The sequence below is a fragment of the Heloderma suspectum genome, chromosome 2 (assembly GCF_057233095.1).
Source record: "Heloderma suspectum isolate Gila_16-S chromosome 2, 16-S_ref, whole genome shotgun sequence".
Classification (NCBI taxonomy): domain Eukaryota; kingdom Metazoa; phylum Chordata; class Lepidosauria; order Squamata; family Helodermatidae; genus Heloderma; species Heloderma suspectum.
In genome coordinates this window covers 279,790,696-279,807,489 of record NC_139459.1, presented here as the reverse complement: position 1 = coordinate 279,807,489, position 16,794 = coordinate 279,790,696, and the positions used below count along the sequence as shown (strand labels likewise).

General features: G+C 42.6%; 1 protein-coding gene across 6 annotated transcripts in view; it reads right to left on the bottom strand.

The window, feature by feature from the left end:
* RBM6 (RNA binding motif protein 6) overlaps positions 1 to 16,794 on the bottom strand; it is an 82,282-nt gene that overhangs the window by 5,138 nt on the left and 60,350 nt on the right. For 4 of the 6 annotated variants that reach the window (XM_084839588.1, XM_084839592.1, XM_084839587.1 and 1 more), the window contains 10 exons: positions 15,767 to 15,827; positions 14,865 to 15,158; positions 14,483 to 14,643; positions 12,859 to 12,956; positions 12,236 to 12,278; positions 8,969 to 9,026; positions 8,241 to 8,332; positions 7,999 to 8,151; positions 5,442 to 5,531; positions 6 to 269 (listed from right to left, as the gene is read on the bottom strand). In XM_084839588.1, the coding sequence (XP_084695714.1) occupies positions 6 to 269; positions 5,442 to 5,531; positions 7,999 to 8,151; positions 8,241 to 8,332; positions 8,969 to 9,026; positions 12,236 to 12,278; positions 12,859 to 12,956; positions 14,483 to 14,643; positions 14,865 to 15,158; positions 15,767 to 15,827 (1,314 nt within the window). The remainder of the gene's footprint in view (positions 1 to 5; positions 270 to 5,441; positions 5,532 to 7,998; positions 8,152 to 8,240; positions 8,333 to 8,968; positions 9,027 to 12,235; positions 12,279 to 12,858; positions 12,957 to 14,482; positions 14,644 to 14,864; positions 15,159 to 15,766; positions 15,828 to 16,794) is intronic. The other 2 variants (XM_084839590.1, XM_084839589.1) reach the window with 1 other exon arrangement.

The following is a 16,794-nucleotide window of genomic DNA, read 5'->3' as shown; positions in this document are numbered from 1 at the left end:
CTTACTTTGTGAAGGTTGGAAAGCTGTTGATGCTTGATCAGTACTTCCTTATTTGGAAACTGCCTCCGGCAAAGTAAACATGCTAACTTATTCCAGTCAGTCAGCTTATCTTCATCGTTTTCAGCCTTCTGAGACCGTTCCTCCTGTTGCACTGGTGGCCGTGGAGGCTGAGGCTGTGGCTGTGGCTCCTCTTCATCATCCTCTTCCTCGTTGTCACTGTCTCCACCATACTCCCCTAGGAGTCCTATCAGAGGATTCACTACTTTTGGCTGTAGAAAAAGGAGAACAGAATGAGACCCACATGCAGCCCTGAAGCCTATTCAGCCATTCTGAGGGTTTGAGGTGTCTCAAGTATTCATGATGTATTACTAGTGAATCTGCTTCACTGCTTCCAGTACACTTAGCTGGTGTAGTGTAGTGTCTGAGAGACCAAGCAACAATTCAGGAAGTCCCTGGTTCAAATGTTGCCTCTGCTATGAACTCACTGGGTGGCCTTAGGTATGCTATTTTGTCTCAGCCTCAGTCCTCTCAACTGCAACAAAGGGGATGAATGCTTACCTTACAGGATTGTTGTAAGGATTACATTCATTCATTCAATTTATTTGTACCCTGCTCACCCCTTCATGGCTCACTGCCTTGTTGTGGCGAAGGGGCTTGCATAACTCAGTGAAGCCATAAGCTATGCCGTGCAGGGCCACCCAAGATGGACAGGTCACGGTGGAGAGTTCTGACAAAATGTGGTCTGCTTGAGAAGGAAATGGCAACCCACTCCAGTATTCTTGCCAAGAAAACTCCATGGAACGTATCACAAGACTAAAAGATATGATGCCGGAAGATGAGCCCCTCAGGTCGGAAGGTGTCCAATATACTACTGGGGAAGAGCAGAGGGAATTTCCAAGTAGCGCCAGAAAGAGTGAAGCGGCTGGGCCAAAGCCAAAAGGACAGTCAGCTGTGGATGTGTCTGGTGGTGAAAAGAAAGTCCAATGCAGTAAAGAACAATACTGTTTAGGAACCTGGAATGTCAGATCAATGAATCAAGGTAAGCTAGAGGTGGTCAAACATGAGATGGCAAGACTGAACATCAACATCTTGGGAATCAGCGAACTAAAATGGACAGGCACAGGCGAATTTAATTCAGGTGACCATTATATCTACCACTGTGGGCAAGAATCCCGTAGAAGAAATGGCGTAGCACTCATAGTCAACAAAAGGGTGGGAAAAGCAGTACTGGGGTACAATCTCAAAAACAACAGAATGATCTCAGTACGAATCCAAGGCAAACCATTCAACATCACAGTAATTCAAGTCTATGCCCCAACCTCTGAGGCCGAAGACGCTGAGGTTGATCGGTTCTATGAAGACCTACAACACCTTCTAGAACTAACACCAAAAAAAGATGTCCTTTTCATCAAAGGGGATTGGAATGCTAAAGTAGGAAGTCAAGAAATAACCGGGATAACAGGCAAGCATGGCTTGGAGTACAAAATGAAGCAGGACAAAGGCTAATAGAGTTTTGCCAAGAGAACACACTGATCATAGCAAACACTCTTTTCCAACAGAACAAGAGACGACTCTACACATGGACATCACCAGATGGTCAATATCGAAATCAGATTGATGATGTCCTTTGCAGCCAAAGATGGAGAAGCTCTATACAGTCAGTAAAAACAAGACCTGGAGCTGACTGTGGCTCAGATCATGAGCTTCTTATCGCAAAATTTTGGCTTAAATAGAAGAACATAGGGAAAACCACTAAACTATTCAGGTATGACCTAAATCATATCCCTGATGAATATACAGTGGAGGTGATGAATAGATTTCAGGGATTAGACCTGATAGACAGAGTGCCTGAGGAACTATGGACAGAGGTCCGTAACATTGTTCAGGAGGCAGCAACTAAATCCATCCCAAAGAAAAAGAAATGCAAGAAAGCAAAGTGGCTGTCTGATGAGGCTTTACAAGGAGCTGAGGAAAGAAGGGAAGTGAAAAGCAAGGGAGAAAGGGGAAGATATATCCAACTGAATGCAGAGTTCTAGAGAATAGCAAGGAGAGACAAGAAGGCCTTCTTAAATGAACAATGCAAAGAAATCGAGGAAAACAATAGAATGGGAAAGACTAGAGATCTCTTCAAGAAAATCGGAGATCTCAAGGGAACGTTTTGTGCAAGGACGGGCATGATAAAGGACAAAGAAGGTAGGGACTTAACAGAAGCAGATGAGATTAAGAAGAGGTGGCAAGAATACACAGAAGAACTATGCAGGAAAGATCTGAATGTCCCTGATAGCCATGATAGTGCAGTCACTGAACGTGAGCCGAACATCCTAGAGAGTAAAGTCAAGTGGGCCTTAGGAAGCATTACTAACAACAAAACTAGCGGAGATGACAGTATTCCAGCTGAGCTATTTAAAATCCTAAAAGATGATGCTGTTAAAGTGCTGCACTCAATATGCCAACACATTTGGAACACTCAACAGTGGGCACAAGATTGGAAAAGGTCAGTTTACATTCCAATTCCAAAGAACGACAATGCCAAAGAGTGTTCAAACTACCATACAATTGCGCTCATTTCAGATGCCAGCAAGGTTATGCTCAAAATCCTACAAGCTAGGCTTCAGCAGCATGTGAACTGAGAACTACCGGAAGTACAAGCGGGGTTCCGAAGAGGCAGAGGAACTAGAGATCAAATTGCCAACATTCGCTGGATCATGGAGAAAGCAAGAGAATTACAGAAAAACGTCTATTTCTGCTTCATTGACTATGCTAAAGCCTTTGATTGTGTGGATCACAACAAACTGTGGCAAATTCTTAAAGAGATGGGAATACCAGACCACCTTACCTGTCTCCTGAGAAACCTGTACGAGGGTCAAGAAGCAACAGTAAGAACCAGACATGGAACAACCAATTGGTTCAAAATTGGGAAAGGAGTACGACAAATATTGTCGTATCTGCTTATTTAACTTATATGCAGAGTACATCATGAGAAACGCCGGGTTGGATGAATCACAGGTTGGAATTAAGATTGCCGGGAGAATTATCAACTACCTCAAATACGGAGACAATACCACCCTAATGGCAGAAAGCGAAGAGGATCTAAAGAGCCTCTTGTTGAGGCTGGAAGTGGAGAGTGCAAAAGCTGGTTTGAAACTCAACATTAAAAAAACTAAGATCATGGCATCTGGCCCCATCACTTCCTGGCATATAGAAGGAGAAGAAATGGAAGCAGTGACAGATTTTATTTTCCTGGGTTCCAAGATCACCGCAGGCGATGACTGTAGCCATGAAATTAAAAGACACTTGCTCCTTGGGAGGAAAGCTATGGCAAACCTAGACAGCATAGTAAGAAGCGAGACATCACCTTGCCGACAAAGGTTCGTATAATCAAAGCTATGGTTTTCCCAGTAGTAATATATGGCTGTGAGAGCTGGACTATAAGGAAGGCTGAGCGCCGAAGAATTGATGTCTTCAAACTGTGGTGCTGGAGAAGACTCTTACGAGTCTCCTGGACTGCAAGGAGGTCCAATCAGTCCATCCTAAAGGAAATCAACCCTGAGTGCTCATTGGAAGGACAGATACTGAAGCTGAAGCTCAAATATTTTGGCCACTTAATGCGAAGAGAAAACTCCCTGGAGAAGACCCTAATGCTGGGAAAGATTGAAGGCGAAAGGAGAAGGGGACGGCAGAGGATGAGATGGCTAGATAGCATCACGGATGCAATGAATATGAACTTGAGCACACTCCGGGAGAGAGCGGAGGACAGGAAAGGCCTGGCGTGCTATGGTCCATGGGGTCACGAAGAGTCGGACATGACTGAACGACTGAACAACAACAACTTCCCTCCAAAAGGAAGCCCAAAGCTGCTAACGTTATCATACAAAAACAAATAAAATATTTTCAAAAGATGAATAGGAAAAATTCTCCAATTAAAATGCTACAGTAAAGCTATAAATAAACTTTCAATTCAATATTTAAGAAAACACCAATTCAGTTAATACAAAATTCATAAATATATCTACAAACAAGGGGGATAAAATAAACTACACCTATTTTAGACAAATGTATATAAACTTATATCCCTACTCCAGCAACTAATAAACTAACCATGCAGACGTAGTTGTACGAGTTATTCGCAGAAAGAGCATTCAGTTCCCTCACCTGGAGCCTGAAGTAGTACGGTACAGTTGAGAATGCTACCATCTCAGTCTATCACCTCATTCTGCATACTACGTAATATGCTGCAGAATGAGATGGTAAAATGGACTGTACAAAAATAGACAGCAGTTGGGAGATCAGCTTTTGCATAAAACACTCCCTGCAAATAAAGAGCTGGGCTAGAGACTCTTCCCCCAGTGTGCTAGGTTAGGTTTTGTTTTTACACTTGCAAAAAGTCTTTTATGTTGGGGAGCATTTAAAAAAGTGGCTTCTCCCACCTGCAGTCTGAAGTGGTGCAGTCTATTCTACCAGCTCAGGACACTACTACCTCATTCTGCTGCCTGGTAGACCAGGCCTAAGACATCACTGTACTTCCTATGTCTTGCATATGATGCTTCTGCTGACATTTCACCTTATTAAATAAAGCACTACACTGCTGACTTGTTCTGCTTGAAATCTGTTATAATTCAGGGTCAAGGAGAGCCCTCCATTGGACATAATTGCTGTGGACACTCAAGATCAGTAAATGCCAGCAGTGTGCACCGGGGTGGGGAGATCCTTCAATCATAGTCCAAGTTTCCCCCCTCATTCGGCATTAATATTTTATCTCCTCCTACACTCCCGAAGTGTAACCATGTTTTATTATACTTGTATCCTATTTTGAGAACTTCAGGGCAGTTTTTTTTATCCAGGCACTGACTAGCAGAGATCTGCTTAGCCTTAACAATGAAACATCATGTATATTCTATGTTCTGGGCTCTATAAAATTCATTTCAGCTGCAACTTCATTATTGTTTTCAGGCCATGGCTTGCAGTTTAAAAGTCCCAATTTCTCCTAATTTGTAATTCCTCCTAATTTTCAATAAATCTAAAAGTCTGATAGAGAGAAAAGAAAACCTACACACAGTAACTTGTTGCAGCAAAAGACACACATAGAGCACAATTCTATGCATGCAAGTTTATTTAGAAGTAAGGGCAGCTAAGTTCAATGGTACTCCCTTGACAGTGGATTTAGGGAAGCAGCCCTGAACCCACCTACTGCTGAACTGGAACTTTGTTTAAATCAACCAGCAGTCTGTTCACTGTTGCTGCAACACAGAGTGCGACATTATACTTTCCCCTACAATTCTTTGCCCCAGATCGGAATCGTTGCTGATTAGTTTATTGCTGTGTACACTGGACAATTTCAGTAGGGCATTAAGCACTACCCTTGCTAAGATTATTGGATAAAAATTAAATCTGAGAAAGAAAAATCTGTTCCAGCAGACAAATGCCAAGTAAGGTATTCTTACCGGGGGTGCACTCTCTTCTTTTTTCAGAGTTGGAGGTAGTGGCTTTTTAAAGACGTCTTCTGCAGGAAACTTCTCCTCTTGGGACTCATTCTGAAACATTCAGATTGAGAATTAAAATGCATAAACAGCTGAGCTTCCCCACCACTTCCTTCACAACTCTATCATTCTTACTAAAACCTTTGCTTCTACTTTCCCATTGTGCTTCCTTTAGAAGAATCAGCACAACGAACATGTTTCCTTGAACTATTCCACTCTTGCTATCTTCAGCTGGCATCCTTTTTGCCTTCGATTCTCAACCATGACAAGCCATGGGTGAGAATTACAGGGGTGTACATAAGGGGTTGTGTAGATAGCTAAATACATAGCAATTAAAGTGCCAGAACTTTCAAGAGCAACAGCAGTACATGCACAGGTAACTTCCTGATTAGACTACTGCAATGCACTTTACATGGGGCTGCCCTTGAAGATGACTTGGAAGTTGCAGCTAGTGCAAAATGCAGCAGCTAGACTGCTGACTGGAACATGTCATAAAGATCATATAACACCAGTTTTAAAGGAATTGCACTTGCTGCCAATACACTTCTGGTCGGAATTCAAGGTTCTGGTGATGACATTTAAAGCCCTAAGCGGCTTGGGGCCTCAATATTTGAGGGAGCGCCTCTCCCTATATATGCCTGCCAAGGACTGAGATCTATTGGACAGGCCCTCCTCTGTGTCCCACCAGTGTGAGACATATGCTATGGTGGGACGTGGGAGAGGGCCTTCTCTGCTGTGGCACTCCAGTTGTGGAATGCCCTCCCCTCGGAGGCCCAATTGACACGTACATTGGTTTCATTCCGGTGCCAAGTAAAAACATGGCTTTTTGCCAAAGCCTTTGAGGGCTAAATGCATTCCCTAAAGTTGCACACTGTTTAAACTGTTTTATTGTTTTAGATTGTAATTGGTATTAACTTGTTAAATGGTTTAATGTTTTCAGCTGTTTAAATTGATTTTACCTGTATACCACCCTGAGTACGTAATGATATAGGGTGGGATACAAATGTTTTAAATACTTAAAATAAATAAGAGGGGCCCAGATGCAGAATGGTGAGATGTCTGCTACGGCTGTATGTGATGTTGAAAAATACACTTCTGGTTTCCGTCCCAAACCAGTTTCCATTCTAGGATTTAAGTGTTGCTCCTCCACATTCAGACCAAGTCAAACTTGCTTTAAAATAAGGGCAAGTACACTGCATCCATTTATTGGGTAGCTGTGAGCACCTGACAAGATTTATCAGGGGATTTTGTTGTCAGAGTCGGAACAGATTTACTCAATTTACTCCTGTCTACTTGCAGTCCTATTTTTATATCCATCTTATCAGAGATGCATATGAAATATTGATGTATCTAGGTATCCTATTTACATTTCCAATGAAAGAATTAAACTAGATACTTTTGCTATTTATCCAGAAGTTTGAAAGCCAGAAGGTTGAGCTTTGCCACTCTCAGAACTTTATCTTCAAAGAGGAGAACAATTCTGACTTGACAGGCATGCCAAGCTATTTGAATATGGCCACTGATGGGCTTCATAATCCCTCTCTTGGAACCCTCAGTTCTGGATGTGAACTGGGTTTTGCTAACTTGTCAGCTCTAAAGACAAACAAGGATTGTATGTTCTCTAAAGTGAGTGGACCTTTGAGGCCATTTTTAAAATTTGGTACTGGTGTACAAAGCTCAAAACAATTGGGACCAGGATACCTGAGACAGTGCTTTCTCCTTTACCAACCTGCCTAATCACTGAGGTCATCAGAGGGCATGCACCTGGTGGTTCTACATGGACCTATGGCCTGTCTGGAGTCCACCCGGAGAATAGCCTTCAGTATGGTGGCCCCCTTCCTGTGGAACTCCCTGCCTCTAGTGGTTAGGCAGGCACCAATACTGCATTGTTTTCAGCACCTCCTGAAAACAGCCTCACTTCTATTGGCTCTCTGTTTTTTTAAAGAATAATTTTAATATCATGTTTCATTCTTCTTCTTTTTATCTTTTGTTCATTTTATCTCTTGTTGTTTACCACTCTGGAATCTGTTTAGATGTGGAACGGCATACAAATGTTGTAAATAAATAAGTTTATTGTGTAAGCTGAGGTGGCTTGATGCACATCTTACTATCTTGTCAGTCCAGTTATTTGTATTATACCTACCAATCAATGTTTGCATAGTTTAGTTTCTTTGCTTGCTTTTTAAAGAGATGCCTAAGTTTAATGATGCTTTGCCCCTGGATCTATAAACCCATGCTCTCTTTTGAAAGACTGTTTATTCTGCTTGTTTTTAATGTTCAAAAGGGACATTTTTGCTCATGAAAAGTTGGGTGGCTAAAAAGGATTATAAACTGGAAAAGAAACTGGATTATCTACAAATTATGATAAACCCTACCCAGTACCTATTTTGCAAGTTCCTAGGCTTCCCTAGTTGCACTGGCAGGCTTTAGCTATAGTAGCATTCATCCTTAGTCCTTCTAATTAGATTAAGTCTACGCAAGTTGCACAGTTCATAAGAGCGATCTTGTAACAGATATCTACCTTGGCCGTTTTATTTCTGTGTCTGTCTCTTCTCTCTCTGTTATCTCTACTGGATGTCTCGTCTCTTTCACTTGTCCTTTCCTGGCTCTTACGCCTCCTTCCACTAGGTGGTGGTGGAGATGTACATGATTCTCGCCCCATTGGTACTTCTCTCTGGACAAAAATATTTGACAAACATTTACAGAAGAACATTTCCTGATAATAAAATGGCAAAGTGAGCACACAGATGTACGTACTCTCACCTGAGTATTGGGATCATAGTATACCCCAGTTATGGGGTCAAAATAGTTTCCAGTGTCTGGGTCATAAATAAATGTAGAGACATCGGAAGAAGCTGAAGGGAAAGAAATAAAGGCAGAGGTCATATGCTTCCACAGATGACACACATCCGTAAATAAAGCAGAGGCGGTCCAAGACGATCTGGTGCCTGAGGCAGAAAATCCACCAGGGTAATTAAAATAAATTTACCAGGATAATTAAAATAAATTAAACTAAACAATTAACAATTTGCTGCCCTTTAATGATAGCCCCAGATCTGCCAACTGAGGCAAGCTGCTTCACCTAGTAGGCCAGCCCTAAAAGAAAAGCACAAGCATGAGCTGAAAGGCTCTGGATGATGAAATTTTAATCCAAATATTTTGCAAGGAGCAGGTGACCCTGGCTTAATTTTTCAAGTCAGGAAAAAATCTTGGAAGATTCTATAGTCCAATTTGAACCACTGAAAAATCTCAGATGACCAACGTGACATCTTAAAACAGAAAATTTAAGACTACTTTTCATCTTGTTTGAAAGCATGCCCATTTTTAAAAAGAGGACTGGCAATGATTTTTTGTTTTGTTTTGACTGGAGGTGTCAACAATTCTAGATAAGGAACATTTTAAATATGGAATAGTGATAGCGAGTTCTCATAACAAGTAACTATAAAGTGATAAGAAGAACAATGTAACAAGAAAATAAGGATGCGTCTTACACTCTGATCTTCGTTTCTGTGCATCAGAACCTCTCCTGTCACTCATGCCCCGTTTGCCCTAAAATACAAAAGACATTTAAAAACAGAAACCTAGAAAGCAAAACATCTGGTGGACATTTTCCTATTACTCAAAGCATTCCAGGCTAATTTGAATGCACCAAGTTAACATGTAATCAAGTACCAGTAATACTCTTCTCTGGGCTAGAGGCATAGCTCAGGAAAGCCAATAGTCACCTATCAACATCAAAAGTTTCTCATTCAGGCCAGATGTGCAGTATAGAAATGCCTAGTTTTCCAATGTCTACAAAACAGGGGATCTCCTCCTGCTCATATGGGAGAAGGGTGGGAGGAGCAGTAATCTGAACCAGTACTGTAAATAGTAGCAAATCTTAGGGCGGGTTCGTATCGAAACAGCCCATTGTGAGTTTCTTAAGCCTACAACGGACTATGGGTTAGGCGAGAGTTGTTTAACCTTTGCATAGCCATGGTGGCCGGGTTCAGATGCAACGACAAGCCCCAGCCGGGAGCTTATATGCGAAATACCAGCTGGCATGCACTGGCATGTGCTGTGGCTCACCATGGCTTAAATAACCCACAGTGGGCTGTTTTGATTGTGCGAACCAGGCTTTAGTCTGGTCGTACTTGGGGGAAAAGGCCTGCTGCAGCTATGGAATATTGTTGTTGTTCAGTCGTGTCCGACTCTTCGTGACCCCATGGACCATAGCACGCCAGGCCTTCCTGTCCTGCGCACTCTCCCGGAGTGTGCTCAGGTTCATATTCATTGCATCGGTGATGCTATCTAGCCATCTCATCCTCTGCCGTCCCCTTCTCCTTTTGCCTTCAGTCTTTCCCAGCATCAGGGTCTTTTCCAGAGAGTTTTCTCTTCGCATTAGGTGGCCAAAATATTTGAGCTTCAGCTTCAGTATCTGTCCTTCCAATGAGCACTCAGGGTGATTTCCTTTAGGATGGACTGATTGGACCTCCTTGCAGTCCAGGGGACTCGTAAGAGTCTTCTCCAGCACCACAGTTCGAAAGCATCAATTCTTCGGCGCTCAGCCTTCCTTATAGTCCAGCTCTCACAGCCATACATTGTTGTTGTTCAGTCGTTCAGTCGTGTCCGACTCTTCGTGACCCCATGGACCATAGCACGCCAGGCCTTCCTGTCCTGCGCTCTTTCCCGGAGCGTGCTCAAGTTCATATTCATTGCATCCGTGATGCTATCTAGCCATCTCATCCTCTGCCGTCCCCTTCTCCTTTTGCCTTCAGTCTTTCCCAGCATCAGGGTCTTTTCCAGGGAGTTTTCTCTTCACATTAGGTGGCCAAAATATTGGAGCTTAGTTTGCTGATTCCCAAGATGTCGATGTTCAATCTTGCCATCTCATGTTTGACCACCTCCAGCTTACCTTGATTCATTGATCTGACATTCCAGGTTCCTAAACAGTATTGTTCTTTACAGCATCGGATTTTCTTTTCACCGCCAGACACATCCACAGCTGAGTGTCCTTTCGGGTTTGGCCCAGCCGCTTCACTCTTTCTGGCGCTACTTGGAAATACCCTCTGCTCTTCCCCAGTAGCATATTGGACACCTTCCGACCTGAGGGGCTCATCTTCCGGCGTCATCTCTTTTAGCCTTGTGATACGTTCCATGGGGTTTTCTTGGCAAGAATACTGGAGTGGGTTGCCATTTCCTTCTCCAGTGGACCACATTTTGTCAGAACTCTCTGCCATGACCTGTCCGTCTTGGGTGGCCCTGCACGGCATAGCTTATGGCTTCACTGAGTTACGCAAGCCCCTTCGCCACAACAAGGCAGTGATCCATGAAGGGGAGCCTGGGAAAACCATAGCTTTGATTAGACGGACCTTTGTTGGCAAGGTGATGTCTCTGCTTCTTACTATGCTGTCTAGGTTTGCCATAGCTTTCCTCCCAAGGAGCAAGCGTCTTTTAATTTCATGGCTACAGTCACCATCTGCGGTGATCTTGGAGCCCAAGAAAGTAAAATCTGTCACTGCTGCCATTTCTTCCCCTTCTAGATGCCAGGAAGTGATAGGGCCAGATGCCATGATCTTCGTTTTTTTAATGTTGAGTTTCAAACCAGCTTTTGCACTCTCCTCTTTCACCCTCAACAAGAGGCTCTTTAGATCCTCTTCACTTTCTGCCATTAGGGTGGTATCGTCTGCATATCGGAGGTTGTTGATAATTCTCCCGGCAATCTTAATTCCGACCTCTGATTCATCCAACCCGGCATTTCTCATGATGTACTCTGCATATAAGTTAAATAAGCAGGGTGACAATATGCAGCCTTGTCGTACTCCTTTCCCAATTTTGAACCAATCGGTTTGTTCCATGTCTGGTTCTTACTGTTGCTTCTTGACCCTCGTACAGGTTTCTCAGGAGACAGGTAAGGTGGTCTGGTACTCCCATCACTTTAAGAATTTGCCACAGTTTGTTGCGATCCACACAATCAAAGGCTTTCGCGTAGTCAATGAAGCAAAAATAGACGTTTTTCTGGAATTCTCTTTGTTTCTCCATGATGCAGCGAATGTTGGCGATTTGATCTCTAGTTCCTCTGCCTCTTCGAAATATATTCGATGTAATATAGAATGGAGGAAAAACTGGTTCAGAGTTTGCTTCATCAAGCAGCCACACATACTGTCTTAAGTTTGGATGGAAAAGCAGGGCCTCTTGTCCTTGGCAAGAAAGACAGATCAATGGTTATTAATAGGCCTTGTTTAGACATGAGATAATGGGAAGAAAAACAAGTCTGGATCCGTCTTATTGCAGGTGACACGTCTGTGTAATCTTTATGGCCGTGAGCCTAGGAATCTTTCCCTGATTAGACACCTGGGATCTGTCAAGTTTCCCAATGTTATGCTTTACTTACAGTTTAGTTCTCCACCTATATACTGCAGTTTATATATACACATGCACACATGTGTGTATACACATACATATAAGAAATATTTCTTTTTATTCTTTACATTGTATTGCTGAGAGAGAGTGATCTAACCATGTGCTGTGATTTCAATAAATCTTTCACATTTATTTTACTTGGAATCTGACTTGAGCCCTTTTCTGATTACATACCAGCTCACTGGAGCAAATGGAGTAAAAAAAATAGAACCTAGTTTTCAGCAACTTTTGCAAAACATTTGAAAATGCCAGCAAACACTGAAAAGCCAAACTATTCAATCCTTCAGCCTCAGCCCAGCTGAGGGGGTATAACCAATACCCTCCAAGTGCCAACACATATCGCAGTACAAGTATACCTGGCTAAAGCGGGGATTATCGCCCTGGTCTCCATATTCATTTCTAGCAACAGAAAGAAAAAAGCATGAGTTAATACCAGCTTAAGGGCAATGAACATGCTACAAGCACAGTGAGTGTTAATTTTGCTTCACTGTAAGCGCAGCAATTTCAGTGGGCCAGTTTATCTACAAAAAAGTGAATTAAAATGTAATGTATTATGGTATTCTTATAGCGCATGGCAGGACAGAATACTCCAACATCTGCAGAACTCCTCCTTGAAAGGGAAGTAGGGGCATCCCGATCTCTAGAGGACGTTATGCCATAAATCTTCCATGAACAAAGTAGTATTGCAAGTAGCTTTACAGCGTGGCCAGCTATTATTCTTATTAACTAAGCCTACCCCCCAAATGGCTTAAATGCACCATATCATGGCCACAGTGATTAATGTGTTACAGAAGGAGCTATGAGTTGAGCTTGATAGCACAGCCCCCTAACAAGGAGATTCAACCCCTTACAGCCATAATATTACTACAAGTTATGGCCTACCTAAAACTCTCCTCAATTTGCACATTTAGATGACTAATACAACATATACGTTAACATGGTGTTATTACAGCAAATTATTTAGTAAGCTCTTTGTTACCTCCTTTTTCCTGTGGCTAGGTTTACATCCACAGCACGGCCATCAATGCTGATTGGAGGATCCAGATCTTGTAAAACCTTCACTAACCGGAGTGCCTCCTGAGAAGAGAAAAAGCCATTTAGGAGGGAAAGGAGACAACACTGAGCCACTAAACAAGAAATACGCTGTCACACCCTGAATCCTTCGCGGTCCGAGTCCAAGCAAGCTCTGCTGCTCCAAGTGGAACAAGCAAGATTCTACTTTCCCTGCCCTGGTCATTGGGTGCTTCGGACACCAGCTGCTCTGTGACATAATTACCCAGTTGGCACAATCACCACAGCCCACTGTGGCTTATTTAAGCCACAGTGGACTGCATCACGTGAGGGTGGCCATTTTGAATATTTAAGGTGTGGTGGGTGGGTACTGTGGCTTATTGTGTTGCTAGGTATTCAATTATATCCTTCAGTTGCTTGCAGAAGAACTAAGCCTGCACCACTAGTTTTGAAAGACATAGTCAGAGCATAATAATGGTAATATTGTATGCATCTAGAAGGATTACTATAGTAATGTGAAAAGATCCTAGGTAAACATGTAGTAGTGACTGGCTATGCTCACACCATGGTTTAGTGTTTTAAGGAGTCTGTGCAAACTTTGGGCTCATGGGCTCCCCGCTCCCCCAGTGTGGCCACAAGGGGTTTGGAAGTTTCAAGTTCTATTTTTGACTAACTGCAGTTTGGCATTATGTCCAAACCCAGACAAACTGGACTTTGTCTTAACTATGGTTTAATAAAATAAGCTAACTTCAAACAGATGTACAGACTGCTCCATCTGTGTTTCGTGGATTGTCAGGCGCCTTTCGTTCCGTTATCCACCCACAGATGGATGCGATTTTTTTTCATCATGCAGAAAAATACAGAAATATTTACATAAGTCTTTGCGTAAGTATTTACATAATTTATGTAAATTATGTACATAATTTAGTGTATGTAACATTTAGTGTATTGTGTCCCCCATTCCATTCAACATTTCCTCAGCAGAAACTTACGTATTTTTCTACGGATTTATATGCGTAAATTTCGGGAAAGTAAAAAAATCATCCAAAAGTCCATGGACTCCGCATGGCCTGAGGGGGGCGCTCTGCAGAGGATTCTGCAGGTCGGATTCTTAGAAATCTGAGCTCATTTTAATCCATCTCGAATTTCTCCAGCATCCCTACTTCAAACCACGGTTTAGGTTTGTTTCATTAAAAGGGGTTTGGATGTAATGCTAAGCAGCAGTTAATCAAGAACAGAAGCTTCTGATCTTCTCCTTACAGCTGCACTGGAAGGGGAGAGGGGAGGGGGAGTATGCAAGCCCAAGGCTTACACAGGCTCATCCTCATAATGCTAACCATGATTTAGCTTAGTTATGTGCAAACGCAGCCACTGTTTCCTAGCTTTGGATGGAGAAGACAAAAGAACCAACCAAATTCAGAAGATCCAATATTGTGACGAAGAATTGTACACCAAACCAAATTGGGGGGTGGGGGGGCTGCCACATAAGGAAATTATAACATTTTACCACACTATAGTATAGCATTTCATTACTGTTACCACTCCACTGTGCAGAGGGGCACATGCGGGGTGGAGGGTGAATGACAACGTACAGCATGGGAGTCCAGTTCAATGAAGCCATAGGTGTAGCCCATCCGACCAGCTTTGTTCTTCATCACACGCACACTTGAAGTGGAAAGACGGACGTATGGTGCCAGAAGTCCCACAATCACTTCCGGTGGAGTGAAGCGAGGGATGCGTTTTAACATAATTGCTGTGAAAAGTAATGCAAGGAGAAAAAGAAAGATTCCTTCAGGGGGATGTGTGTACTTCATCTTTTCTAGGATCAGTTGCCTCGAAGGCTGAGTGACAGAATCAAGTAACAACAAAATACTAGACTGCTAGCTGAGATTTAAGCATCTATGCAGAAGTAACTCAAATCCAAATGGCCATAATGAAAGTAGTTAAGACAACTTTCAGGTATACATAGCTTACTTTTACTCTCATCCTCCTGATGTTTGGTCTCAGTGACTTTTCTTGAACCACGTTCTTGATTCTCCTTTCGGGGCGGAAACATTTCAGAGTCCCTTTTCCTTTCTTGCGAAGACCACTGTTCCCTAATTTCATCTTTCTTTTTAGGGTCAGGTTCCTGAGGCTGGCACTGCTGCTCAGACATAGGCTTCCGAGGAGCAGGTTCTTGTGGAGGAATGGGCTCCTCAGGAGTTTCTTCCTCGGGTGTTGGTTCCTCAGGTAACTCTTCTTCTCCCTTTTTAAGTTTTTCTTCTGTTACTAGGCAAACAAAAAGTTAATGAAGTCATTACAGCAATAACCACTACGTTAAAACTGTTCTCTCTTAGATCTGGTCTTACACATACCATTTAAATTGCTTTTGGTTTGGCTCTCTACATATAATAGACGTCAGCTGCGAACATGATAGTTTCCTAGATTTACACTAATGAAGGACATACTGGATCACATTGACACAAGTGGGATATGCATAAAGAAGGGCCACACGTTCCTCACATGCCAATATAAGTTACCCTTCACCAGCTTCTGGGATGTTTTCTTCCCTTCCTCACAGTCTGGCACACTATCACTGAAAAGAGTCCTTGAATGCAACACCCTCAGACCAAAAAAACAAAAACACAAAACAAAAAAAGATCCTTGCAGATTCAAGGGCTGTCCCAAGTCCAGCCCAAGATCGCTCTTTCCCTGTGTTTATTTCACGAGAGTTTATCTCGTTCAGTTAACCATCTGTAGAATGGAGCAAGTGCCTGATCTAATATTGGCAATATTTAGTAATACATGCATCTCAGTTCTTCATTAATTTTGAATTTACACTGCTATTTGTGTACAAAACCCCACATTAACAAACACAGTAACAAAAGTAGGCTCACCATCTCTTGGGAGTTTGCAGAAATAACAGGATGAACGATATCCTACCGTGGATACTTTACACTGCAATGAAAGAGGCACAGCATAAGGAAAAGATACTTTTTGTCCCTGTAAGCTATTCTGCAACTTGTGTAAGCAGAACCAAACAGATAAATTCTGGAAAACAAAACATATTGCTTCCCTAAGGCTCAAACCACATGTTACAGCAAGGTGCATGGGTGCTGCCAACTTACATCTCTATGGTAATGTCTTCTTGAAATGAGTACATGACATCATGTTAGCGTTCCCCCAATGTCTGAAAAGCAGGGGTGGCGGTGGGCAGGGAAGAGAACAGAACACGAACACAATGTCACAGTATGCATTTTTCCAGCAACACATTACTGGAGAGATGTAGGTTGCAGCAATGATGCATCTCCTCATAGTGTGTAGTTTGGGCCATAGTGTATAGTTTGCACGGGACCCACCACCATTAAGAGGCCTTGAGTTCAATGGAACAAAACCTCACACCTCATTGACAGTATGAATCTTATTGCAATTCATTTGAGTTATACCTGTAATAAAACTTAATAAACCTTAACGAAGCTTCATAAGCAACTCTAAGGAAAATACACAAACTGGCAAAGTTTCCTGATATGATGGTCGCTTTGTTAAACCAAGACAGGTCAAAAACAACAATAAGCCATGAAAGCTAAAAGATGAAGAGTGGAGACATTTTTGCTTCGACACTGGTATACATCAAGGGTGGGGAACTGGTGGGGAACTTGATGAACTCCAACTCCGATCAGCCCCAGTCAGCAACACCAGTGGGAAGGGATGATGGGAGTTTTAGTCCAACATCTGGAGGTTCACACATTTCCCACCCCAGTATATATGGTGACATTTCTCAGAGCAAGACAGACATTTCTGGGAGAAAGTTGCTCTAAACTAGCCTTCTCCAACCTGGTGCTATCCAGATATGTTGGACCACAACTCCCCCCATCCCTAGGCTGCAGGCAATTGGCTGTCCTGGTTGAGGATGACGGGGGTTGTA